Below are 25,697 nucleotides of genomic sequence, written 5' to 3'. Positions count from 1 at the left end.
TATATTGTAATAGTTTATTAACTGTAATAAAAGTCTGTGATAATGTGTTGAAGTTGTCGCGCTGGTGGGGCGCGAGCGATTCGCTTGGGTGAGCGATTCGCTTGTGAACCACGTTACCAACTTCACTAGCTAGGAAAGATTTCTTTTCAAAAAACCCCTAAATAATATCCGATGCCAAAAAAGGAAAGTGTGACGTATTTGATTCGTTTACCCGGTTTTTTTTACCAACGAGCGAAAATCGTAAATGGGGAATGGCACGTTGTTGTTTGTGTTTAGAGGAGAAAAAAAAGAAAGGGTGTGGAGAAATAGGTGACGTATAGTAGGTCCTTTAACGATGCTACGTGGACAATTTTCAGGTGATTCGAATAGTTAGGACAACTCTGGTTGCGGGTGGTGATTTCACTCTCCCAGGTACGGAGCACAATCTGACCTACTGGCAACATTCACTATACAAAAGTAAGACGTGAGTATTTCTTTTCTTACGCGGAACCAGTCATGGAGATTTAAATCTTTTACATTTATGATATTTCTTTACTCTAGGTGTCTTGCATTTAACTTGCTAAGATATTCCATAGCAACACGCAAACTTTACTGCGAGATGCCCAACTCCTTGTAGAAAGCCTCGGTTTGAGGTTTGCGACCAAGGAATTCCTCGAGGATGTCCATCTCCTCCTGTGAGCCACCGCGTTCAAGGACAGTGTGGCGGTAACGACGACCTTCCTTGGCGTTCATGGGGTCGGACTTGAATACGGTGTAGAACATGTCCGTAGAGTAGACTTGAGAGGAGAGGTAGCCGTAGTATCTATGTTCATTAGCATGTTTTATTCTTCAACACGGGTTGTAATGACTTACCCGGCGTCGTAGCCACCAATCAAGTGACCAAAGGTAGCTTCTCCATTGCCCCAGTGCCAGTCACCCTTCTTGTCACCCTCCAGTGACTCAGGTCCCTTGAGTTGACTGATCTCGTATCTCAGTTTGTTGTACTTCTCAGTAATGTCCATCTTCTCAAGCTCCTCATGGCTAGCAGGTTCATGGACAGCCATGTCAAAAGTACCAAAGTGCAACTGCCTCAAGTTGAAGAGGGCGTCGTTGACGTGCTTGGTAGAGATGAGATTGGCAATGAGCGATTGAGGAATCTGCTCCGAAGGCTTTGAATCCTTGCCAGACGATTCCAGATACGCCTTCTCGTACTCGGGAGAGAGATACGAGTAGTGGTGTGACAGCGAACGCAGCTGCGAGGGCGTCCAGCACCAGTTCTCCAACATCTGGGACGGAGCCTCGACAAAGTCACGGACAGTGTTGGTGCCGTGGAAGCGAGAGTAGGTTGTGCGAGACACCAGGTCGTGAATGCCATGTCCAAGCTCGTGAAAGAGAGTGACAACTTCATCATGCTTCAGTAGCGAAGGCTTCTTCTGCGTAGGCTTGGAGAAGTTGCAGACGAGGGCAGTGGCGGGGTAGCGTCGCTTGCCGTTTTCGTCAATGTAGCCAGGCTGCAGGTTGAAGTTGGCTGCATGGCCGTATTTGCCATCTCGTGGGAAAAGATCAAGGTACAAGTAACCAACGAAACCAGCACCTTCGCCTTCATCGTCCCAAACGCTGAAAATTTGTACATCTTCGTGCCAAACAATGTCGGATCCCTTGCCGCCATCCGCAAGCGCAGCCCTGTCTTCTTCGCCAACAATCTCGACAAAGACTAGACCGAAGAGCTCCTCGAAGATCTTCAGCATGCCCTGAATTGTTGTTGACAGAGGGAAGTATTCAGCAATGACCTGGTGATCGAGCTGGTAGTCCTTCTCCAACATTAGGCGGTCGTAATACCTATTATCCCATAGGTAGTAGTCATCGACCAACGGACCAGTCAGTCCATTCTCTTTGGCATCTTGCTTCTTGAGCTCGATCAGCTTCTCAATCTCCTTCTTACCGCCTGGTGCGAGTCTCTTGCGCAAATCTCCGAGGAAGTCGTCGACTGTCTGGGGAGTCTTTGCCATCTTGTCTTCTATCCGGAACTGCGCATGGTTGTCATAGCCAAGGAGACGGGCTCCCTCGTCACGGAGGAGGATAGCCTCCCTGAAAAGCGCTACGTTGTCGTTGCACTTGTTCTCGTTGGCGACAAAGACCTTCATTCGCGTCTCTGGGTTGGTGGCGTATTTGAGAGTGGGGAACAGGTCGGGGTACTTGAAGGTGAGGAAGAGTTTGCCCTCATTCTCACCCTCGCCCTTCTTGAGACCAGAAAGAACATCCTCGGGAACACCGTGCAGCTCATCTGGTGTAAACCACAATCCTCCATTCTCCTCATTGAGGTTCTTTTGGAAGGCGATGCTGATTTGACTCAGCCTTTGCTTGATCTCCTTGAACCGGTCCCTCTTGGGGCCCGCAGGCAAGTTCAGACCATTGCGGATGAAGGACTTGTGGTCCTTCTCCAGCAACCGCTGCGACTCAGGGTCCAGCTTCTCGCCCTTCTTCAGCGCCGCATCAACGAGATTGAAGACGTCCTCACGCATGGATGATTCAATGCCAAAGTCATCGAGCATCTGTTCGACCTCGCTCGAGGCGTCACGTAGCTCCTTGCTGGTCGAGACGGCGTTGTAGAAGCCGAGAATATGCGATTCAATGGCCATTTTGTTGTCATCGCGGGCAATTGGGAGGACTGTGTTGGCAAAGGTTGCACTTTCGGGCTTGACATCGCGGACAATGCTGTCTTGGACACTGCGTGATCTGTCAATCTGGGGACGCATGTCAGCATCTATCCGAAGCATTACGTGCTGCAGGGACCAAGGCAGCGAAGACGACGACGACAGCAACAATAACAACAATAACTGCAATAAGACATGATTAAGAAACAGGGCGACATACCAATCGCTTAGCATCATCGACTAGGCTCTGCTTGGTAGCAGTGAACTTGGGGGGCAGCTGAGGCGGCTTCTTGTACTGGGCCGGGGCCATGGTGGAGTTTGTGAGGGGACGAAAGGGCTGGGTGTAGAGGGGATTGCGCAAAGGAGGGGGTTTGATGTATTGCAGGATGGAAGGTACACGCCCGCCGAGCCGAATCGAAGCCAGGATGGCGGTGGTGCCAATGAAGAGAGCGACGGCGGCGAGGAACCAGTTGATACGGCGTGAGGAAGCCACGGTGGGCAAGCTAGGAGGGCTTCAGCGTGATTGCTCTTATGCCGGCATGTGGGGAAGCGGGCGGTTGGATGGTGTGCTGTGTTGAACAAGGGTTTTGTACTTGTGAGCACGACAGGCAGTGAAGCTTCAGACGTTAACGACACATGCAAATAGGCTACGTGACCTCTCCGCTGCGCTCCAGATTCCGGCAGCGTGAGGATCGGCGTCTGACATGGCATGGATGCGTCCGCCTCAGGGCTGTTAGCCCCGATCGGCAAGGCGCCATCTCCACACCCATGCTTATGCTGCCGCTCTTGTGCAACATGTTCTGTTGGAACTACCCTCCTCCCGCCTCTTGGTCACGGGAACGAGCCTTGCCGAGACAAGGCGCCATCAGTTTCAATGCCGGCAAGATTTAACATCATTACATTTTTGATATGCGTTCGTATTATACACGAAAAATCATCAGCTGCGTGACGGCCCCGTAGCCCAGCTACTTCCGCTCTTATCAAGACACGTATACCTCGTTCCGGACATGCACATATAAACATTACTTACATATAAACCGAACAAAATAAATTTCATTTGCTTCACGCCGTCTTATGCGGCGAAAACGGAGGTCCCAGATGTGGACTATCCTTGCCATCCGAGCTCAAGCTCTCTGGTATTGTGACGAACGGGCCCCAATTCGACTCTCTTGCTATCGTCGATCTTTCGTGTATTGTGATGAAACCAACAGACTCTCCTCTGTCAAGGCCCTTCTCGTTTGCAAGTGGCCACATCTCCACATCCGGCACTTGGCGTGGACTGTACTCGTCGTCCTTTGGCGGCGTTGGTGGCCGGGCTTCTGGCGGAGTCGCGTAAATCTTCGGTGGCGTGCCGTTCTGTTGTGGCTTCTTTTCCTTGTTGCGGAAGAGAAGACGGAGAAATGGTACAGAGGCAGATATAATGCCACTGTTGGTCTCAACCTGGCCCCACAGGAGCAGATCCGCGCCGTAGCGCGCAGAGTTGTAAGGAGACTCAGCCCACATGTACATGACCCACATGCGTACTGAAGACGCAACAATAGCCATCAATCCCACGGAAAATATGCCAATCAATGCAAGTCGTTTGCCCATTGGTATCCGGAGACTCAACAGCGTCGGCAGTGGCATCAACAGGAGGATGATATCGGTGAGTAGGTTGCACGCCGACGAAAAAACCCAGAGCGGAACTGGATCCCAGCATACAGCAGGCTCTCTCTGGATGGTGGGGTCGAATTGTGCAAAGTAATTTGTGGTGGACCAAGCGCTCGCTGGATTCTGGCATTGGAAGATTGCGGCAATGGTCGCAGAAAATGTGTACATCACCACAAACCCCATCATGCCATACACGGTTCGGCGAAAGGTGACGTTGGCAGCAATGGAGCGGTAGAAGAAGAGGATACTGAGCTTAACGAAGCCAAGTCCTATAACGTAGACGAACCGGTAGGCCCACCAGGAGATGAGCACTCCCAGCACGTAGCCCTCGATCTCTGGCCTTTTGTCCTGAGCGTATGTGTCAGAACAGTTCTCGGAGGGGTTGGTTGAAATCTTTTTCTTACAGGTCTACGGAGGTATGAGGGTCGATAGCCACTGCTCGTCACATCTTGGTAGTAGTTGATTATGAAAGTTCCCCATGCAACGACCTAGTCAACTTTATCAGCACTGGCCTTGAACTTGGCATTGGAAAACCCTTACTAGCGAGACCAACATGAGATGGTCGCTTGCGCTGAGCGATCCGACAAGAAAGTACCGGCAGTAATATCTGTAGCGGCTGATTAGGATTTGGATCACAGCTGTCATTGTCACATCAACTCACCGGAGTGCCACGACAATTGTTGATATTGTTGTCAGAACTCCCCCAACGATCACCACGACGAATCCTGGGCGTAAATACATGTTTGTCTAGCCCTCCTCGCTGCTCCCTGGAGATAGGGGATGATTGTGGTCGGCGCCAAGTCGAGAATGGCGACGGTAGAGATGCGCGCCGAGAGAACGATATGATGAGAACAAACAATGAACATGGACGCGTTGGCTACCAGGCGTGGTCTATAGGGGGCGAGCCCCCAAGATTTAGGGTTCCCCGGGTTCTCCACCAGCGGAAGATACTGCTCCGTAAAGCGTTTCGTGACCCTTGCGTGTGCCGACTAAGTAAGACTATCAATACAGCCATGGGAATGGTGCTAGCGGAACGGAAGCCATGGCTCGACGCGCAACGATCCGCAGGTGTGCCTGACGCGACATGATAGGTTCGTGATGCGGCTAGGAGGTCGGAAAAACGTGGAGGGCTGGGTTTAGAAACCGGTATATTACTAACCACCTCATATTCCCATAGGATCGGCCCGGGGCCTGGCAATATTTGAGTTGTATACGCTAGAAGCAAAAACAAAGTGGGCTGCCGTGTGGCCCCCGACAAAGGGTGTAGGGTCACAAAACGGGGGCCATTTCCAAACTGGGATACAAAACTGATGCATTGCGAAAGTCCCAAACGTCTGCTAGCTACAAACGGGCTAGACAACGGTCTTGAGTGGATATATCCGGGTATGTAACAGGGAGCCTGCATGAACTGATAGACTTGGCAACGGGACAGTGGACTGGCGTCAACGTTGCGTTCGAGATGTTTGAGATCGGTGAGGCTGAAACCTGCGTTGCACGCGGTTGAATGACCAGCAATCTGAGGCGCAACTTGACTGACCTTGTTACAAGCGGTACTGTGAGCTCAGCCCATGAATCGCGTCGAGACATAGTTATACATGGCTAAGAGACCCCTCGTCGAGGCCCACGGCAATCAAGGTAAGTATTTAGCTAGAGAACGCCATGCGTACTTGGAAGCGGCAGAGTCTGACATGGAAAGGACCTTTGTTTAATTGATCTCATCAAAGCATCGTAACGTGATGCAGACTTTGACAGAACAAGTTACTGGGCGCGGGGTCGCCTCGAGCTGTGCAGCTCGCTAGAGTTGGGCCGAAATTGGGTGTAACTACCGTTGTTGTCACAGTTGTTTGGACAGGAATGCGGAGGAGCCGAGGTCCAAGCTGCGGGCGGATAGTGACGTCAAGTGCCCACGGTCGCTGTAGGGCGCAAGGCACAGCGCAAGACTACGAAGAGGATATGCGAGTAGTGGAGGTGTATATGAGCATGTACATATGCAGACGGTAGGTCGTGGAGTGTGGCTGTAAGGCAAGCCACTAAAAGCCTAGCGCTAGCTGTATGCATCGTGAGTGAGAATGACTCACTATACTGCTGTTTGATTGGACAGCCAGGTGGGTCTGAATATAGTACCATGCAGCGAAGCACTGCCGAATGCCTGGCTGTGGACAAGAGCGAAGCCTCACATGGTGAGTATAGGCCTAGTATGTAACAGGAGAATTCAGTGCACATATCTGAGTGCGCCACGGAAGCTGACATGTCAGAGGAAATGCCTCACATCAAGCAGGGCGTAAGCCTTGAGCGTTCCATGACTACCCCACCGAATTACGCTGCGCCCAACTTGCCTAGACCTCATCGTGATTTTCAACCATGCCCTTCATCCTTTGTCATTATGAGTAGATATGATGCTGGCAACGACTGTTGCACCAAAGACTGCCACCTGTATAAGTCTTCGCCATCATTCGTAGTCTTCGTAGATAAAGAATTGAATTGTATTACATGCACATAGACACGTTACAAGAGTCCACGAACCGACCATGTCCCACCCATAAGGTCAGAGCCCACCCCTTTTGCTCATCTGCCAATGCACCATTACTTTTGCGCACGAAGAAGAGCACGGAGAGTTTCCACCTCGCCTTCAAGCCTGGCATTGCGGACCTTGAGCTCATCCCGTTCGGCCTTGATCTCTTTCAGTTCAGCTTCCAGAGTACTCATTTGATCAACTCGCTTCTGGCGGTAACGACGGGCAGCAAGTGTGTTGGCTTTTCGCTTCTCAATACGCGAAGCGGGCTCTTGCACCACAGGACTGCTCTTAGTAGACGATGTCTTGAATGAAGAAACGTGCTCAGGAGATGACGAGCTCCGATCCTTGTGGCTTGTCCAAGAAGAACCAGACTGAGAGGCATCTATACAAATCAGACACTGATCACTCAATGCGTCGTGAAGCAACTCTTACCTCTGCTCATTTGCGCTGCCGTGTCCATGTTGTTGGGAAGTTTCATGCTTTGAGCCATAGCAAGCGTATCAATAGTATCTCCAGCAGTAGAAAGTGAAGCAGGGCCTTGGGGAAACAGTTGGAAATCATGACCAAGATACGGCGAATCACCAGTAGGGAAGAGGTTGAAATCAGTAGCGGGATAAAGAGAGGCGTCCGGTACGATAAGGTTGCCGGTCGAGGCGGAAGAGCTGGCCAGAAGGGAAGAAGTGTCGATCAAATGGTTGTTGTCTTGAGGAGCGGAATAAGAAGGCTCAAGTTGCCAATCAGCAGACTGTAGTCCATGGAGGCTTGATGGCAACAGTGAATCTAGAGGGTTGCCAGAACAGGCGGAAGGGTCGGGTAAAGCCGAACTGCATGGTGGCAGAGGTATATTGCATGTTGAGATGTTGTAGTGCGGGTCCTGGTACCCGCTGGTGAAATCGAAGAATTCGTCAAATGAAATTGGAAACTATCGGAGGGCGCCCAACACGGGGTGATGAGCGCGAGGTTTGGTGAGGAGCAGAATAGGAGGGCGGGGGTGGCTTCTCTTTATATCTATGGGGGATCACACACCCCCGACGGCTGACTGGGCCATCCCATCCATGGGCGCTGGGCACGCTAGCTGCAGACCCCAGTCGCATTTTCCAGCTGCAACTTTGCTGCGCCCATCTGTCGGCAAGCACAGCCCACACCAACGCCATGGCGACGATGCCCTCTGCACGACTGCTACGACCCGGTTTGGCGTCGACGCCATCCGACGCTGTCCTCGCCTTTCTCGTCCCCTCGACCCAATGCGCGCACAACGGCTCCAGGGCCTGCTTTTCGACGTCACCGCAATGGCGGAAGAGGGACAACAACAAAATCAGAGGCGTGTCTGCGGTGAGGGCAACAGCCCTGCGGCCACGGCAAACACTGTCGGTCAGACAAAAAGATTTTGAGAACCAGCAATTACCAAAGCCGGTACCAATCGAACACAAAATTACAGGCACCCCAGACCATGGACTATGGGGCTTCTTCAAGGACCAAAAACTGCTGCAGACACCAGTCGACGAGCAGAGGCATGGTATGCAGCAGTTGGCTTCATGGCGAGCGAGGCGGTAGCTGACGGAGACACAGGCAGAGCGTGGACTGTCGGCGAGCTGCGTAGTCGAGATTGGGATGCCCTCCACCAGCTGTGGTGGGTATGCGTCAAGGAGCGAAATCGCCTTGCGACGGAGAAGATTGAGCGGAAGCGCCTCAATGCTGGCTATGGCGACTATGAGAATCAAGGGCGCGACAAGACAGTGCAGGAGACGATGAAGGCAATCTTGGATACGCTGGCTGAGAGGCACCAGGCGTATCAAGAGGCATATGCTTTGGCACAGCGTGATCCAGACATTGATTTGTCAAGGACGGATGGCCCACAATACACACAACCGCCATATGTGAGTTTGCCCCTCGACGCAATCTGACGCATGGTGCTGACAACCTCTCCAGGATCCGCTAGAAGCTGACGATGCACCATATGAGGCTCAAGCTGCCTCGACGAGCGAGGAGCCTGGGAAGGATAAGACGATAGCAGAGTCGAGATGAATGCTGCACGTTTGAAAACGGCCCGGATGTCCTTATTGCTACCAAATTCACCGAGCTAGCGTGCACTCGGACGGGTTCTGCACATCTATTTGGCATGCTGGGGACAATGATGGTACATATATGCGACTATAATCAGTACGGGGTATATGCAAGATCCTCGGGCGGCGATAAACAAGGGTTCACCGTGCAAATGTACAAGTAAAGGCTCGTCCAGCAGTCAAGACAGCCTGGTTATTCTGCATTTCGTCTTGCATGGTGTCAGATAGTGAACAGCACTAGCGTAGCATATACCAAACGCGTTGAGTTATGAAAGTAGTGCTAGCACAAACAACTCGACCAGATTGGCGAGGCGCTTCCCAAAGAGCTCCAACCCCACATCCACCTCACCGCCCTCAGTCGACCTACCCACGCGCCTTCTAGTGGACTTCTTCTACTGCAGTCTGCAAACCACCCCTATCCTCACAACTCTCCTCATTCAGCCATGGAAGAAATTGCTCCAGAATACGACGTCGTGGTCCTGGGAACAGGTGCGTTGCCATTCCACATTACCCCGCCTACCCAACACGCAGGCCAACGCAGCTAACCATCCTCCAGGTCTCACCGAATGTGTGCTTTCAGGGTAACACAAGCACCCCGACAAAAAGCAAAACCGGACACGGGCTGACGATATCCTTGCAGTGTGCTTAGTGTAAAGGGCAAGAAGGTGCTCCACATTGATCGCAATGACCACTACGGAGGGTACGTGGCGCTGGTCGACGCTGTTGAGGGGAACTAAAGCTGACACCACACAGTGAGGCAGCATCGCTGAACATCGAGGCAGTACGTATCCAAGGACAATAACCATCACTCAACTCACTGACACGTCGTTTAGCTCTTCAAGCGATACGGCCGGACCGAGGGTGAGCCATGGAAGAAGTATGGCCGCGTCAATGACTGGAACATCGATCTCGTCCCTAAGCTTCTCATGGCCAACGGCGAACTGACCAACATCCTCGTTTCCACCGACGTCACCAAATACCTCGACTTCAAGCAAATTGCTGGCAGCTATGTTCAGCAGGGCAACGGCAGCAAGGCGACCATTGCCAAGGTCCCCTCAGACGCCGGTGAGGCTCTTCGATCGCCCCTTATGGGTCTTTTCGAGAAGCGCCGAGCGAGGAACTTCCTCGAGTGGGTTGGTGGCTACAAGGAGGACGACCCAGCCACACACAAGGGTATGACTCTCTGTGGACGAAATGTTTTTTGAAGCAGGATGACTGACATACAATAGGCATGGACGTCAAGAACAGCACCATGAAGGATATCTATGACAAATTTGGTCTTGAGCCCTCCACTCGCGATTTCGTTGGCCACTCTATGGCTCTTTACCCAACCGACGACTACATTGAGCAGAAGGGTGCAGCAGAAGATGCCATCCAGCGCATCAGGCTGTATGTAAACTCCATGGCACGATATGGAAAGTCGCCATACATCTACCCTCTGTACGGTCTCGGAGAACTTCCTCAGGGTTTTGCTCGTCTCTCTGCCATCTATGGTGGTACCTACATGCTCAACACCGACGTAGATGAGTTCATTTACGAGGGCGGCAAGGTTGTTGGCATCAAGGCCACCATGAAGGAGAAGGATGTTCCTGGCGACGGTATGAAGTTTGAGACCAAGGCAGGCAAGATCCTCGCCGACCCTTCATACTTCCCCAGCAAGGCCCGTGTTACCGGACACCTGCTCAAGGCCATTTGCATTCTCAACCACCCCGTTCCCAACACATCGGATGCCGATTCCCTGCAACTGATTATTCCCCAGTCCCAGGTCGGACGTAAGCATGGTATGTGAAGAATAGCTGGCTTGCAGAAACAAACGCTAACATTTCTTCTAGATATCTACGTTGCGGTCGTTTCATCTGCACACAACGTCTGCCCCAAGGGATACTACATTGCCATTGTTTCCACTATTGCTGAGGGTGACAGCAACCACCACCTTGAGCTTCAGCCAGGTCTCGACCGCCTTGGATCAATTGAGGAGAAGTTCATGGGACCAGCTATCCCTCTCTACGAGCCAATTGAGAGTGGTGCTAATGACAACATCTTTTTGTCAAAGAGCTACGATGCCACGAGCCACTTCGAGACAACGACTGGTAAGACGCGTCACTTCAACACGATTCAGCAATGCTAACATGGTACCAGATGATATCAAGGATATTTACAAGCGTGCAGAAGGCCAGGAGCTCGTTGTTGAGGGCCTTAGGGAAGGTGCAAACTTCAACGTCGAAGAATAAACAAGAGGCTTGGTGTATGATGGATAAATGCCCACACAAGCAGCAATCGGTCGCTTTGCCAGATACTTTGAGGTTTTGCTGTGGGAGGTTTGGTAGCAATGACATGCATTCATAACAATCAAGTGATCCGTACGAAATGAGATGCAGTCGCTTGTGCGGAGCTCAAGCTCGGTATTTCCTATTTGGGCGACACAGCGCCAACCTTGCTGTTCCGTTGATCACCCATGGCACAGGGGATCGCAGTAGACCGGTTGATTGACGAATAGTGTCCACAATGTGAAATGCGTGTTTGACTTGTCTGGCAGCGGGAACGAGGGGCAACGTGGGTCTGTCTCCTTTCCATGACGACGTACGTAAACTCTTGGCAGGGACAACATCGTAGAGCGTCAACCATCTGAGTACTGAGTACCGGGTCGCGTCGCAACAAAACGTGTCCTCGAGGCGCGCCTCCTTCTTTCTCTACACTCATTCACAATGTCGCAATTCAGGCGGTATGCGTTCCTGCTTATTGCGGTAGTGTTCCATTTGACGTACATATATTCTTGCTTCTCAATTTACTTTGTCAGCCCTATTGTCCATGGCATGCGCGAACACCGCGTGGAGACGCAAGAAGCTCCCGCAAAGCGATTGGTACTATTTGTTGGTGAGATGCATCGTCTTTATGCAACAGTTGACAGGCTAACCATATGCCAGGCGATGGTCTCCGCGCGGATAAAGCATTTCAATCGTTTCCCAACCCTGACCCCAATCCGCCGGCCGCTCTCGCAGACGACGTAGACACCCCTCGTCCCCTCGCTCCGTTCCTTCGCTCTCGTGTTTTAGAAAAAGGCACTTTTGGTGTCTCGCATACTCGTGTCCCCACGGAATCGCGTCCCGGGCATGTTGCGCTCATTGCAGGCTTGTACGAGGATGTTTCTGCTGTCACAACAGGATGGAAGCTCAACCCAGTCAACTTCGACAGCGTCTTCAACCGAAGTAGACATACATGGAGCTGGGGCAGTCCCGACATCCTTCCCATGTTCGAAGCGGGAGCAGTTCCAGGAAGAGTGGATGCATACTGTTATGCCGCTGAGGACGAGGATTCGTCAAAAGACGCCTGGGCACTGGACGAATGGGTCTTTGAACGTGTTGAGAAGCTCTTTGCTGACGCAAAAACGAATGCGACATTGGATGCTGAGCTACGAAAGGAGAAGAATGTATTCTTCTTGCACCTGCTAGGACTTGACACGACGGGCCATATACACAGACCGTACTCATGGCAGTACCTGCACAATCTACAAATTGTGGACCGAGGGGTGCAGAGAATCACGCAACTTATCGAAGATTTCTACGCCGACGACAAGACAGCCTTCATCTTCACGGCCGATCACGGCATGAGCGATTGGGGTAGTCATGGTGATGGACATCCGGATAATACACGCACACCCCTGATAACATGGGGTGCTGGTATTGCACCACCAGTGAGGAACACGTCAGGTGTTGCCAGAGGGCACACTGAATTCTCATCGGACTGGAATCTGGATGAAATCGAGCGACATGACGTTGACCAGGCTGATGTGGCGGCCTTGATGGCGTACCTTGTTGGACTCGACTTTCCAACTAATTCTGTTGGTGTTTTGCCTCTTTCGTACCTTGACACGGATATGAAGTCAAAGGCTGAAGCGCTCCTTATCAATGCCAAAGAGATTTTGGAAATGTACCATGTCAAGGAGGAGGTGAAGAAGTCTACAACACTAAAGTACAAGCCCTTTTCTGGCCTTGGCGATGAAGCGCACTCGGTTGAGCATCGCGTGTCAGAGATACAGGCGGCGATTGACCAAGGTAATGCCGAGCAGGCTATTCGTCAGACGTACGATCTAATTGACCTTGGCCTCGAGGGTCTGCGCTATCTGCAGACGTATGACTGGTTGTTCCTGCGAACACTAGTAACTGCTGGCTATGTTGGCTGGATGGTCTTTGCTGTTACTACAGTGATTCATCTTCATGTTCTGACAGAGGAGGTGCCGACACAGCGGACGATTCCGAGCATGATAGTATTCTCCTCAGTGCTTGTTACACTCTATGGCGTTCTGCTGAAGCAGCAATCACCCATTGTCTATTATGCCTATGCATTCTTCCCAGTCTTGTTCTGGGAGGAAATATATGCCCAGAGATTGTCACTTGTCAAAGGAAGCAAGATCTTGTTGGGTCATCTCAACTCTGGTGCTGATGTTGCGAAGCTTGTGCTGGCGACACTGGGATTCTTCGGTCTCCTTGAGGCTCTTGTATGTGGAATAGTTGGTGACACCGAGCACTTTGTACTGACATGGAACAGGTTCAAAGTTATTTCGTTCGGGAGATTTATACAGGCTGCTATTTGCTGGCAACATGCTGGCCAGCTATCTACGGTCAAGATTTCATGCGTAAGAACATGGCAACAGTCGTGTCATGGGTGTTGTCATGTGTAGCTATGAGTGCTTTCACATTGCTGCCTGCAATCAAGGCAGAGGATGTGCGTCTGATGTATGTGAAACAATATTGCCCGGTCTTGTTCGGCTGCTGACATGTACAGTCTACTCGGGGGAGCACTGATGTTCGCTGTGGGTGCACTCTACCTGCTCTTCGAAAGGAACCTGGTTGCAGGCTCCAAATCAGAGTCTGAGCTTGCATCTCATGAGCTCAACAACAAGTCGCGCACCATCCTCGGCATCCAACTCGGCCTTGTCTTGCTTTCCATGATTGTCACTAAGAGCAGCATCGGCTACCTACAAGCACGTGAGGGAATCCCCTATGGCGTGCTCACAATGGGACGAGCGACGCTTGCGGCCTCTCTTTTTGTCCCACAGCTGCACGGTCTATACCCCAATAGCCATTATGTGCATCGCCTTGTCGTCATCTTTCTCCAATTCGCGCCGACATTTATCATCCTGTCCATCTCGTATGAAGGGCTCTTCTACTTTGCCTTTTGCATGTGTCTGTTTAGCTGGATGAGCCTTGAGCATCAAGTCCACTTGCACAGCACAGGCAATCCATCAACAGCAGTCACTACATCTGATCCGGCCAAGCCAACCAAGGACGCGGCTGTCGAGCGCCTCAAGTCCGTCCAAAAGGGAGAATACAGGCCATTGACGCTCGCCGACGCACGCACAGCTCTCTTCTTCATCTTCTTCATTCAGTCAGCCTTTTTCAGCGCATCCAACATTGCGTCAGTATCGTCGTTTTCTCTAGAGGCAGTGTACCGGTTGATACCCATTTTCGATCCCTTTTCCCAGGGAGCGCTGCTCATGCTCAAGCTGATGGCTCCATTTGCGGTGCTGTCGGCAAACTTTGGACTTTTGAACCGTGGCTTGGGCGTGGCGCCTTCTGCGCTCTTCATGGTAGTCATGGCAGTTAGCGATGTCATGACGTTGAGTTTCTTCTACATGGTCAAGGACGAGGGCAGCTGGCTGGACATTGGGACTACGATTAGCCACTTTGTGATTGCTAGTCTGCTTGGTGTTTTTGTGTCTGGATTGGAGATTTATAGCGAATGGACGATCCGGGGCGTAGAGTTTGGGGGGAAGAAGGCGGGGGAGGCTAAGGGCAAGGGAAAGGCGGCGTAGTCGGTACCGTGGTATGGCTTGTATGCAGAGCGCGGGCAGAAGCAACGGGGCGCCAAACACGGCGCTCAGACCAGATAGATAGGCCGAGCGCGAGTACCAAGATATTACTTTTTTTCAATGTCAACGACTATGGACGTTGTTGAGGTGGTGTGGCGTTGCTGGGCAACAGTGGCTGTTGAGGGGGAGGGGTCAGGTGACGTGGACCCCACGCGGGGTCTTGTCGATTGTCGGCTGCACGGCCAGCGTGATGGCGCAACATGGACTGCCGAAACGGGGACGTGGATAGTGTTTCGCGCCCGCGTACGTGCTCTAAATGGAGTAGCGGATGGGTCAGGAGAGCGTGGCATGGGTGGATAAGCGGCATGGGCGGCCTGGAGCGAGGCTGGGAGAGGCTGGGCAAGCGTTCGGCTCCACCAGCGTGGTGATGATGTGTTCTGGTTCGGAACCCAATTCCTTTTGCATGCGCGCAACTTGCAAGCTCACCGTCCTTTCGCAAACGGGCGTCTCTCTGTCCACGGTATCCCATCCTATCTACTATCTGTGCCGCTACCTAGTCACGTTAGCAGCGACGTGCTACTGCTAGCAGCATCCTGCTCACTGCGTGGCCGTGGGCGCGCGCACTGCTGTCATCGACTGCCCTCTGCGAAGGACAGGGGCCGTCCCAACCACCATCCGCTACCCGCCGCCCGACACGACACACGCCCAGCCGTAGTGCTTCAACCTCTCCCTTTTCCTGCCAATCCAAGGCCGTCAAATAACCCAACCTTTCTCTTATTTTTCACTCGTGGCGCAATCTCGCTTCCCGCCTCCCTCCGAGCTTATAACACCGACTACTGTCATTGTCTGCCGCAAACTCCTCTCCCCCCATAATGTTCTTCAAAAGGTAGCCCGCTCGCCCTTCACCCGCCAAACCCGGCAAGCTAACCCAATCTAGGCGATCAAGGGCCAATTCCTACGTCGAAAACGAACCTAACCCTCGCTCGCAGTCATTCGACTACGAGGCAGATAAGCGCCCAGAATCTAGTCGCAAAGAGTCCCATCACAGTCAGCCGCTGTCGCTCGACGATCAGGACATGTACCCCCGCCAACAGCAGCCCCAGGAGCCCACGTACGCTCAGAGTGCTCCCACTTCACACAACGCCATGCCTATGCGAACCCAGACAGTGCCATCTACCAGCAATGCCACCCCAATGGGTCTCGGCATGCCCGATCTTCTCACCGCTGCCTTCAACCAGGCCGTGCAGCCATACACTGAGAAGATTGAGCAGCTCGAGAGCCAGCTGGCCGACCTGCAGGCCTGGGTAGATCAGCTCGAGCAACAGCGCGCCGAAGTACACAACTGGATTGACAAGCGCGGCCTGCGACCAGGTATGTTGTGTTGCCCTCCTCTGCAACGCGCCGACGCTGTACTGACAATTTCCCAGATGTCCCCGCCTCAATCGCAAAGATCATGGACACCACCACCGCTGACGCTGCGCCCACACTCAACGCCCAGCTCGACCGCAAGATTACCATTGTCAACTTTGATCTCCACCGCCTGCAAGACGATCTCAACGACTCCATATCCTCGTCGCACTTTGCCTCGGCCATGTTGAAGTTCCTGCCAGACATCCAGCGCCTGACGCTCCTACCATCAGGACCCCGCTATGCCTTCGACCTCATCCTGAAGCTCGGCGGCAACCTCAACTCGCACGGCGGTATTGACAGCGCCGACGCTGGCGACATTGCTGCGCGTCGCGACTTTTACAACCGCCTCGACGAGACCATGGTCGATGTCGTGCAGCGCCGATTTGGCGAAGGCGAGGCCTGGGACGTCAAGCGCGAAATCAAGCGCATTGAGAAGACGGCTAGTTACCTCAAGACATATGGTGTCGAGCCTTACTTCCCGTCTACCCTCGACATGATGAAGCGCGAGATGGAGTTCCAGCCAAACGGCGCTGGTAACGGTTCCGTTACTCCGCCTCGGTTCCACTAGAACGTTTGCCTAGCAAGCGCCGTTCTGAGCGAAGATCAATTGGTAATGCGAATTTGTGGTACCGAGCCAGGTTTCGCACGAACCATTCCCGCTACCATCTTTTTCTTCTTTTACTTTTTTTTGTTCTTGGATACCGCAAACAAACCGTTTCCGACTCTTGTCCGGTTACCTATTCCGACCAACCCCCGCTCAGTTCGCGTCAGCCCTGCGCTTCGAAGTCATGTCCCCCGTACATGACGTTCTTTTTTCTCTCTCCCTTTTTCTAAGCCGGGTTTCCCCGTTTTTCTCCCCTATTCCCTTTCTGCGGCTAAGTATATTAGCTTCACAGAGTGGAATGGAGGAAAACAATACTAGGGCGGGGTTACACATGAAGTCTCAATGCCACAACACATACGACCTCTCTCTACAGATTTGTACTTTAATACTCATCAGTTCTCTAGGGACACGAATCTCCTTGATCTTTTTCTTTTCCTTTGTCTTTTTTGATATCTCTCGGATTTTTTTTCCCATGGTGGAGGAAGGATGAAGAGTTGGAGGGAAATGTCGAACTGGAGAAGCTTCTGGTTTGGGTGGGGGTCGGGGGGTGTGTGCTTGTCGATTTGCATCATACCCAGGTATTGATTTCATGTTTTGTTTTGTTTTGCGTAATGAAATGGGCGTTAATATATGAGTGGATGAGGTGGCCGGCCAAGGGAAGAGGAAAGAAAGCATGCTGCGTGTTTTTTTTTGCGTGTGTGGACGGTATGGCGGGGTTTGAGGGCCTACCGTTGTTTCCCTGGTTAGTTGGTATACAAGCAATTGTTAATGTCTTGGAACGTCTGTTTGTTGTGTGTTTGATATACTTCGTGATTTAAACGTTGAACGTCAATACCTTTTGTCATTTCACTTAGACCATCATCTTGTTCTCGCCAGAATAATATTCTTCTTCAAGCAAGTAGAGCAAATAGATACAGGTTTCCCCCCTGTTCAGTATTCCAGTTTAATCCATGTTCAGTCTAATAAAATATGCTATGTATATTTTTTTGGAAGTAGAACGAAAAAAAAAGAATAAAATTACGCAGACTGTACACGAAAAAAAAGAAACCATGCTGCAAGGAGAGTCAGTCATCGGGAGGGGAGGGGGAACGTGGGTATCACATCTCCATATTGAGATCATTCCAATAGAGAAAGAGAGAGAGAGAGAGAGAGAGAGAGAGAGAGAAAGGAGATAAAACGCTCGAGCAAGGATAAAGAAGAAAAGAAAGAAGAGAAGAAAGAAAAAAAGGACGAAGGAACAAACAGATCAGACAAGTATAGAATCCAATACAGTCTCAATCCAAGCCTCCCAACTACTCCTCTTCATCCCCAACACACCCCTACCCTGAAGACCTTGATCCTTACCAAGCTCATTCTGCAACCCTTCCTTCGCACCCTCCCCTTGCTGCTCCCACCACTCGGCCTCGGCCCTCTCCTTAGCCCTCTTAACAACCCTCTCCTCATCCTCAACACGATACAAATCGCACTTGTTGCACTCTCCACACGACTGGCCCGGTCTATCACGGAAATGGCCACAGAAATGCTGGTAGCCCTCGTTAGCCAGGCCCTGGCGACAAACATAGCACATGCTGTAGCCGCACAAGCAGACGAGCTTGTTGCAGCCCTCTGACTTGACGAAGCCAAGGTTGCATTGGGGACAGGTGCGTTTTACCGCGTCTGTTGTGGCGCGCTCGAGGGTGAGGCGGAGCGAGGTGAGTTGCGAGGAGAAGCAGGTGTGGGGGTCGTGCCAGGGGAGTGAGCAGGAGAGACACGAGGCACGTTGGCACGTGGGTGATAGGCATTGGAAGCGGAGGCCCCGGCGCTTGAGGTGGATGCGGCGGAGGGCTGCTTGGAAGGGGGCGATGACAGGGAGGCGGAAGGTGATTGCGGCTATGGCGTATAAGAGGAGCAGAGCGAAAAGAATAACTTGTGTGGCTTTGAAGCATAGGAGTTCAAGCAAGGGGAGAGAAGCTATGGAAGCTACGATCATGGGTCGAGACTTGAACCGTAGGTTGGAAAAGAGGCTTGTGTTTGGAAGGGCGAGATCGTCCAATTCAGCGTAGGGACAGAAGGGGCATTGGACTAGGGGTAGCCGCGACCTTGTTAGTGCGTCAGCGGCGAAACGCTCGTTGAGTTTGGCAAAGTTATCCTTTCCGTCTTGTTCCTCTTCCAGGGCCCGGCGGACAAAACTAAGCGGAATGCAACCTTTGCACTCATCAGACCCCCCAGTCATTGGGGCTATGCACTTCAAAGTACAGAAATCGGTATTGATATTACGTGCCCACCCCTGGTCGTAGAGGGCTGCGTTAATGGCATGTCGTATGCAGCGGAAGCATATGTAGTGGCCTTCGATATCGCAGGTTGACATTTGCTGCAGAGTGTTTGGTACAAAGCAGCACTCGCAGTCGTACATTTCGCCTTGCTGCTCGGCCTCCTCTTCATTCCACTTCATAGCCAACTCAAAATCTTGCCGCAGCTGCGCGTCCCGATACTTTTCGTGTTCGGGCAGAATGAGTGCACTGTAGAGTTCTTGATTCAGCTCGTCACTCCTTGTCTTCACCAGCAGTGGCATGGGCGGGCGGTTCAGCCTCGAGTCGGCAGGTGTCCATATAACTAGAGGGTGGTCGTTTGCATTGGGTGCCTTGCGCCGCATGAGGAAATTCGTGATGCTTGATCTCCAACTCTTACTTGAGAGCACCAGCAGCGTCGGCCGCGCATGTGTGTAGCTCCAATTGTACTCGGCCAAAACCGCCTTGATGGTGGAATGGCTCAAGCCTTTGAACTCTTGATAGAGGGCCTCCTTGGCAGCTTCCTTGTACCGGCGCGACCGGAACCTGTCCTCAAGTGCAAGTGGTACACCGCGCGTGTCCTTCGGTGCATCCTCCTTACGGTACCTGTACTTTTGCGCCGTCTCTCGCTGTTTTTCGTGCTCGGCTGGCATCCGGTACCTTCCTCGCACATACTTGTTGCCATGCTTGAGGAGTGTCTCGGTGATTACTTGTAGCCTGCTCTCTGGGCTAAAAGTAGAAAGCATCTCTCGAAAGACTTCGGGCTGGATGTCGGGGAATATGTCCGTGAGTGCCTGGAGAGCGGTATTGAGGTCACGAAGGTCAGGTTCGTCGATGCCATGGCTGTCGATTGAAGGAGGCCCGGCAGGCGCTGTGCCCAGGTTGGTTGAGGATTGGCGGGACTTTTGCGGCCGCACGAGGGAAGAGAAGACGGTAGACATGAAGGTTGGGAGCGTTCAACGCCACAGCAAATGGTGAATGCCAGACATGCGGTGTCGCGGGGCAGGCTGATGCGAGTGGGGCCAGCAAAGGTCAAATAAACATTACATGTAAATAGGCGATTAATAGGGCGGGCGGGGTGAAGAGAAGCCGAAGAAACGTGACCATGTCGTGGGTAGAGGCGGTGTTGGACCACGGCCCTGGGTGCGGCTGCAATGACGCGTAACCCGGGTCAGCCTTATCGCCTGCGCACGTGATGCCTGGACTTTGTCTTTCACGACTCTCATGGGTCCTCAACCTTTTACACGAAACAATTTATGGCCTACACATCCTACCTTCTTCTCTTGTATATCAGCTGTGTGAAGTCTTCAAAAGGTTGTTCAGGGATAGAAATCTCCACGTTGAAATTATTAATAGTCCATCTCTTCTAGGAATCGTGCCAAGACCTTGCCAATACACGACTCGGACAAAAAAATGAAAGTTGCAAAAACAAAACCAAAAACATACGACAGCGGGGATTTGCTAGTGGCCGGACACTTTGCCAAAACTGCACTTCTTTCTATCCCCATTGTAATCTGTCAGCAGCCTAATCTTGAACTGCTTTCTTGTGAAGAAACAGTCATCTCTCTTCTCTTATATATGATTGCAAGAAACTAGCTCTGCGCCCAAACTCTCACATACCTAGCACTACGCACGAATATATTCGATGATCTCGCCATTACGCCCTCTGGTTATTTCTTTAAGTTTTTACCGCCTCCGCACAACATGCCAAAGAGGGAGGGAAGGGATTGTTTTCTGTCTACAGTTAGGTTATGATATCGCCAAAATCGAGTGATCCCTCTTCAAAACCTATACCTCACCCATACTCCCAGCATAGATAGAAGAATATAACTTCATAAGGTTTTCATACACTTTATAGAAACAATGCAGAGAACAAGATAAGGTAGAGTTCGTTTGTTAGTAATAGATTGATAGGTATTAGCACGTATATCCATGATACAATTATACTATAAGCATCCTCCTACAGCAGCCTAGATACCGTGTTTCTCATCCCGAACAGCTGCGCTCCCTTCGAGCTCTGCAGGCGGCTGCTCGGGTGGAATATACAGACTATTTCTCCCAATCTCATGCGGCTTAGCTTCTGATGTATAAATCTCTGGCTTTACTCCGTCATGTGGTAACTCGTTGATATTGTTTCCGGCAGCTTCGGGCGGCGGCGACGGCACGGCAGGTGGCTGCGCAAGAACGTGTTTCTTGTTGCGACGACGACGATAGACTAGGAAGAAGGCGAGGCCGATGAGAGCAAGACCGCCTACGCCGCCAACGACACCACCAACTATGGCGCCCGTATTATTCTTTTTAGAATTGTTTACCTCATTAGAAGATTGCGTTGGGCGCAAGGGATTAATAGTCGGGTTGGGCGGAGTGCACATGTCGACGCTGTAGTAAACCCATGAAGCATTGTAACAGGATGCTATCTGGGCGAATTGGAGAGCGGTTGAAGAACAAGGCACAAACTCCTCAGCATCGGCTCCATAGATCGTCGCTGATAGAGTTAGTGCCTTCATGTATTTGTCTTGGAAAACCGTTCACTCACCACTACAGCCTGGATCGAGACCGATAACCTAGTGACGTTAGTTTTTGTCCTACAGGCAGTCGTCTCGCTCTCGCCCGTACCTGGAAACTCCCGTATTTGCCATTGTCGGCCAATCTAGAACAGGTGCCATTGGGGTAACCGTTTTCAACAGTGAAGCTTTGAAATGCATTCTTGCATTTGTCGTCCGTGAACGTGGCAATGATTGAGCTGGATACCAGATGGAACAATGTAGCGAGCAAGACAAGGCTGCGAACCGTCCACGCATGGGAGCCGAGTTGAACCATTGTAGCGGGGCCGAGGAGGCTTGCTGAGTCCTTAGGCCACTCGCGAGTATAGTCCGAAGAGCGGGATAGTAGCAGAAGTGAGGGCAAAGGGAGAAGCTTTCTTCTCGTAACAGCGGCTCATGCAGCTGACTAAAAGAACTGGTTGTATCCCTGGAATCAGCTGTTCAATGAAGCATGAGTCGCTCAAAGAATCCAGCCTCGTCGATCAGAAATCCTTGCTGGTCGCCTATCGTGGGCGAGAACCACTCAGAACTAGGTGCAGTGCTTAGGTGTAGAAACACTAGCCCGGCGGGTAAAGTCAGGGTGCGCCAATCCGGACCCCAGTATGAACATCTTGACTCTATCTGGTGCTTGTTAATTCTTTCAGTGCATGAACATGACCGCCATTCACGCCATGACACCACAATCGCATTGGCGTTTTTGGCGGCCGTTTCGGGGCGGGACGCTCCTTGGGCTTACTAGTGCGAACTTGATTGGCCATTTTCCTGGAATGGCTAAATCTTATAGATTATGTGACCTCTAGTTGGCTTTGTAAGCAGATCGTGGCGTTCCAAAAGAAGAAAAATCCTTGTCGCTGTGGGTTAGTTGCAAGCATGGGTAGGGGAACAAGAACCGCTAAGCAATCTCGGCAACCGATTTCCCATTGATGTGTACCCAAACGACTACAGGCTGCTCTATTTCTGTCTTTTGGCCCTCATTGATCTGGATTATTACTGGAAATGGAACTCTCGGCTAAGGACTACCCTTCAGAACGGTAGAGTTGGGGTCGAAAGAGGCTGAGGCTGTACATAGAACCCCGTAAAGATTCTCCACCGACATAGCTGATAAAAAGTATAAGACATCTCTTGCCAGCTTCATTCAAGCAGCACATCGCAGCAAGCAACCCGAGTCAATACCCAGATTCCATCTATAACACCAGCCATCAGAATGCGTACCTCAATTGTTGTCGCTCTTTCTAGCCTGAGCCTTACCGTTATGGGCTGCAGCACAGTGACCAAGGTCACCCATACCTTTTATGGGTACCCAGATAACGACCCAGCAGGTAAGTTAAGATAAAACCTTGTCACCAGCACCAGGATTGGTGGCCAATGCTAACAATCCACTAGGCCCAGCGACTGCTTACGATTGTGGCCGTGGCTTCAAGGCTGGTGGTACCGGCACCTATACCGATCCCTTGACTTTTGCCTCTGCTCCCGGCGAGTTCACCCAGTGCGAGGTCATCTACGACCCATATTTGCGCAAATACCTGCGCTTCGAAGATTACTGCGCCCAGTGCACTACCGACTGGAAGGCGAACCCAAAGATCAACCACATCGACGTATGGACTGGCAGCACCACAGTCAATGGCGGTCAAAACCAGATACAATGTGAAAACGATCTTACGCCAGCAGATCGGAGCCAGACTATTGTCCGCCAGCCATCTGCTAATCTTCCCGTTGACAGTAAGTTGCCGCATTTGACTCGATTACTGGCGAGATAAACTGACACATGGCCAGAAACCAGCCTTTATGTCAAGGGTGCAAGCCCCGCTTGCAGAACTAGCCATATTTATAATAGTTACAACATTCGTGATTACTGCTAGACAAAAGCGTGGTAGCTGAATAGCAAAGGAGATATTTTTTGGAGGTCATGTACGCCTCGAGTAGTTTCGTTATGACATTTCTGTACATAGGCATATACAAGTATGGAAGCAATTTGCCAGAAAATGAGTGGTGTGTCGGAAGCATTGACGTTCATGTCATGAAGCTGTGGCTATATCTCAATGTCGCATAAATTAAATTAAACCTTAGTAATAACGACGTGCCGAGCTGAATATCGGATGTACACAGCCTATCGCCCGGCCCCCGCCTTTAGTCCCTGCAGTTGCACCTGGTCAAGAGAACAACCCTAGTTTTCCACTGACACGGCAACCTCCATGGTGGATCCAAGCAGTGTTCCTCAAAAGGGAGCTCACAAGGACGATTGCCGTCAGGCGAAGCAGTGAGGCGTTCAATCCAGAGTATACGCACGTACGGCTAGCTTATCGTGAACGCAGTGAGCGCGAAAAGTCCAAGAAGGCAACTGGCGCGCCACTCACCGCGTCAGGCGTCCTAACAAACCAGGCTCCTGCGGCTCAGAAGACAACTCGGGAAAGTCAATTGATGACAGAAAGTGTAAAGCCTGCTCCGAAAGAAGGTTCTGAAACCGTTGTAAAGCCGAAGAAAAACAAGCCGCGTCCGAGCAAATCGTACGTCCGCAGGGTCAAATCTATATCGACTCTAGACTTATGGGTGCAACAGTGCGCGTGCAAGAATACAAGCAGCGAAAGCTTCGCTAACGACAGAATCGTCTCCTTCGTCTATAGGAATTGTAAAACCAGCTACTGATGTCAAAGAGCCCCAACTAACCACAGTACCCGTGTCGGTATCGTCTTCTCGAGTACCACCGGCCAAGAATACGCACTCCAAAGTGACACCATCAAGTCCAGACCCAGCAAAAGCTTCTGCATCTACACCAGATCTAACTCATAAGTCAGGCTCGAAACGGGGACCCTCAAAAACAAAACCATCAACATGGAAGATAGCATGGATGCTTAAAGAGACCACAGGGAGGCATATTCTCACCATCGACACAACATCATTGCAACCCGACAACAATCCCGTCCACTCCACAGAGGGCTTCGAAACTCTCTGCAGCTACAACTGGCAAAATGACGGTGCCATCTACGTTCCCGGCGGGCCTCCAAAATGGACACCTCCCCCATTACCAACCACCCTGGCACAGGACGCTGGACACCACTTCATCGACCAAAACGCCGCCCGTGTCCCTAAATACCCTTTCGAGCCCGCCTTCCGCGCCCTCTCCCTCATGAATCCTGAGACAAACCTAACCACCGTCGATATCCTTGCCAACCGCAATTCCCTCCGCAAACTCCTCGATCTATCCGCAGGCAAAAAACTCGATCCTTTCTGCATGGGCTTAAATCTCATCAACAACACCCTCGTGATAAGTCGTAAAGAGCGTACCGCCCAGCACATGGTGCACGGCGCCCCGAACTCCGGTTACGGGCATAACTTTGAAAGAGCATTTACCACACCTGATCAGGATCTAGGAAATTCGAGTAGCCATCATAGAGTGATTCGGTATCGGATTGGGCCGCTAGATTGCGTTGTGAGGTTTGAAGTCGACGCTTACTATGACGACTCGGAGCACGATACAGCTGATGCGCTCACAGCTGCGATGAAAAAACTAGAAGTAGCAGAACATCCTTCGTCGTCGTCGACCCCCATGCAACTACCAGATGCACCCACGATAGCAGTCGAAAAAGGCACTTTCATTTCCCCGGCCCTTCTCGCAGAGATCAAAGCCAAGAAATTGAATCGCGTGGCTGACGCCATGCCGCAGCTGTGGTTCGGTCGCACGCCGTATTTTATCAATGGGAATCATGACAAGGGGACGGTGCATTCGGTTAGTGTTACGCGGGCGGAAGAGCAGTTTGAGAAGTGGGAGGCGGCGAATCAGGAGAGGTTAAGGAAGATGGTGGGGTTGATGGCGAGTATCAAACGGACGGTGAGGGGAATCAGAGGTGGGGCGGGGATACTGGTATATGATGTCAAGGGGGGCCCGTTGAAGGTGTATCGGGCGAGGAATGAGGAGGGGGTTTTGCCGGGAGATATTGTTAAGAAGTATTGGGGTATGTGAGGCTGAGGGAGTCGTAGTAAGCTTTGGGGTTTCTGTCGCCTCCTGAATACATAAGGGCATGTGGATCTGACATATATTTTTGATTAAGCGGTTTTGTGATGATAAATCTTTGTATGGTATTTAAAGATTTCAAAAAGGGGTATCGAAGAGACAGGCGTTCATGCAGACGTCAACAGGGAATATTTGGGGAATCATGAACTCGGAAGATTATGGTGCAAATATGCTGAACGAGAGACAAAATATAA

At 51.5% G+C, this 25,697-nt stretch overlaps 11 protein-coding genes across 11 annotated transcripts; 6 read left to right on the top strand and 5 right to left on the bottom strand.

Moving 5' to 3' along the window:
* Nucleotides 1–588: 588 nt before the first annotated feature.
* On the bottom strand, nt 589–2,943 carry COCCADRAFT_7430 (uncharacterized protein; the record flags this gene model as incomplete). Its single annotated transcript, XM_007716942.1, has 3 exons — nt 589–802; nt 853–2,723; nt 2,854–2,943. 3 exons carry the CDS (start codon nt 2,941–2,943, stop codon nt 589–591), a joined length of 2,175 nt encoding a protein of 724 aa, XP_007715132.1.
* Nucleotides 2,944–3,695: 752 nt separating this feature from the next.
* COCCADRAFT_103653 (uncharacterized protein) lies at nt 3,696–5,024 on the bottom strand (the record flags this gene model as incomplete). Its single annotated transcript, XM_007716963.1, has 4 exons — nt 3,696–4,631; nt 4,688–4,771; nt 4,824–4,890; nt 4,945–5,024. 4 exons carry the CDS (start codon nt 5,022–5,024, stop codon nt 3,696–3,698), a joined length of 1,167 nt encoding a protein of 388 aa, XP_007715153.1.
* A 1,842-nt stretch (nt 5,025–6,866) lies between these two features.
* Nucleotides 6,867–7,628, bottom strand: COCCADRAFT_103586 (uncharacterized protein; the record flags this gene model as incomplete). Its single annotated transcript, XM_007716962.1, has 3 exons — nt 6,867–7,180; nt 7,231–7,522; nt 7,545–7,628. The coding sequence occupies 3 exons, from the start codon at nt 7,626–7,628 to the stop codon at nt 6,867–6,869; spliced, it is 690 nt and encodes a 229-aa protein (XP_007715152.1).
* A 322-nt stretch (nt 7,629–7,950) lies between these two features.
* On the top strand, nt 7,951–8,823 carry COCCADRAFT_7427 (uncharacterized protein; the record flags this gene model as incomplete). The annotated part of the gene is made up of 3 exons (XM_007716941.1): nt 7,951–8,314; nt 8,368–8,675; nt 8,728–8,823. The coding sequence occupies 3 exons, from the start codon at nt 7,951–7,953 to the stop codon at nt 8,821–8,823; spliced, it is 768 nt and encodes a 255-aa protein (XP_007715131.1).
* Nucleotides 8,824–9,304: 481 nt separating this feature from the next.
* Nucleotides 9,305–11,092, top strand: COCCADRAFT_7426 (uncharacterized protein; the record flags this gene model as incomplete). Its single annotated transcript, XM_007716940.1, has 8 exons — nt 9,305–9,350; nt 9,418–9,442; nt 9,502–9,561; nt 9,615–9,642; nt 9,695–10,034; nt 10,091–10,642; nt 10,694–10,951; nt 11,001–11,092. 8 exons carry the CDS (start codon nt 9,305–9,307, stop codon nt 11,090–11,092), a joined length of 1,401 nt encoding a protein of 466 aa, XP_007715130.1.
* Nucleotides 11,093–11,566: 474 nt separating this feature from the next.
* COCCADRAFT_103630 (uncharacterized protein) lies at nt 11,567–14,673 on the top strand (the record flags this gene model as incomplete). Its single annotated transcript, XM_007716961.1, has 4 exons — nt 11,567–11,735; nt 11,786–13,356; nt 13,407–13,594; nt 13,644–14,673. The coding sequence occupies 4 exons, from the start codon at nt 11,567–11,569 to the stop codon at nt 14,671–14,673; spliced, it is 2,958 nt and encodes a 985-aa protein (XP_007715151.1).
* Nucleotides 14,674–15,542: 869 nt separating this feature from the next.
* On the top strand, nt 15,543–16,648 carry COCCADRAFT_7424 (uncharacterized protein; the record flags this gene model as incomplete). Its single annotated transcript, XM_007716939.1, has 3 exons — nt 15,543–15,556; nt 15,608–16,041; nt 16,098–16,648. 3 exons carry the CDS (start codon nt 15,543–15,545, stop codon nt 16,646–16,648), a joined length of 999 nt encoding a protein of 332 aa, XP_007715129.1.
* Nucleotides 16,649–17,930: 1,282 nt separating this feature from the next.
* COCCADRAFT_103641 (uncharacterized protein) lies at nt 17,931–19,892 on the bottom strand (the record flags this gene model as incomplete). Its single annotated transcript, XM_007716960.1, has 1 exon — nt 17,931–19,892. The coding sequence occupies one exon, from the start codon at nt 19,890–19,892 to the stop codon at nt 17,931–17,933; it is 1,962 nt and encodes a 653-aa protein (XP_007715150.1).
* Nucleotides 19,893–20,921: 1,029 nt separating this feature from the next.
* COCCADRAFT_7422 (uncharacterized protein) lies at nt 20,922–21,771 on the bottom strand (the record flags this gene model as incomplete). The annotated part of the gene is made up of 3 exons (XM_007716938.1): nt 20,922–21,436; nt 21,488–21,515; nt 21,568–21,771. 3 exons carry the CDS (start codon nt 21,769–21,771, stop codon nt 20,922–20,924), a joined length of 747 nt encoding a protein of 248 aa, XP_007715128.1.
* Nucleotides 21,772–22,698: 927 nt separating this feature from the next.
* COCCADRAFT_103580 (uncharacterized protein) lies at nt 22,699–23,353 on the top strand (the record flags this gene model as incomplete). The annotated part of the gene is made up of 3 exons (XM_007716959.1): nt 22,699–22,813; nt 22,878–23,213; nt 23,268–23,353. 3 exons carry the CDS (start codon nt 22,699–22,701, stop codon nt 23,351–23,353), a joined length of 537 nt encoding a protein of 178 aa, XP_007715149.1.
* Nucleotides 23,354–23,686: 333 nt separating this feature from the next.
* COCCADRAFT_103597 (uncharacterized protein) lies at nt 23,687–25,452 on the top strand (the record flags this gene model as incomplete). Its single annotated transcript, XM_007716958.1, has 3 exons — nt 23,687–23,751; nt 23,807–23,998; nt 24,051–25,452. The coding sequence occupies 3 exons, from the start codon at nt 23,687–23,689 to the stop codon at nt 25,450–25,452; spliced, it is 1,659 nt and encodes a 552-aa protein (XP_007715148.1).
* Between the last annotated feature and the right edge of the window lie 245 nt (nt 25,453–25,697).

The sequence above is a fragment of the Bipolaris zeicola genome (assembly GCF_000523435.1).
Source record: "Bipolaris zeicola 26-R-13 unplaced genomic scaffold scaffold_159, whole genome shotgun sequence".
NCBI classification, from domain to species: Eukaryota; Fungi; Ascomycota; class Dothideomycetes; order Pleosporales; family Pleosporaceae; genus Bipolaris; species Bipolaris zeicola.
The sequence above is the reverse complement of the archived record's forward strand: the minus strand, read 5'-3'. Positions and strand labels throughout refer to the sequence as shown.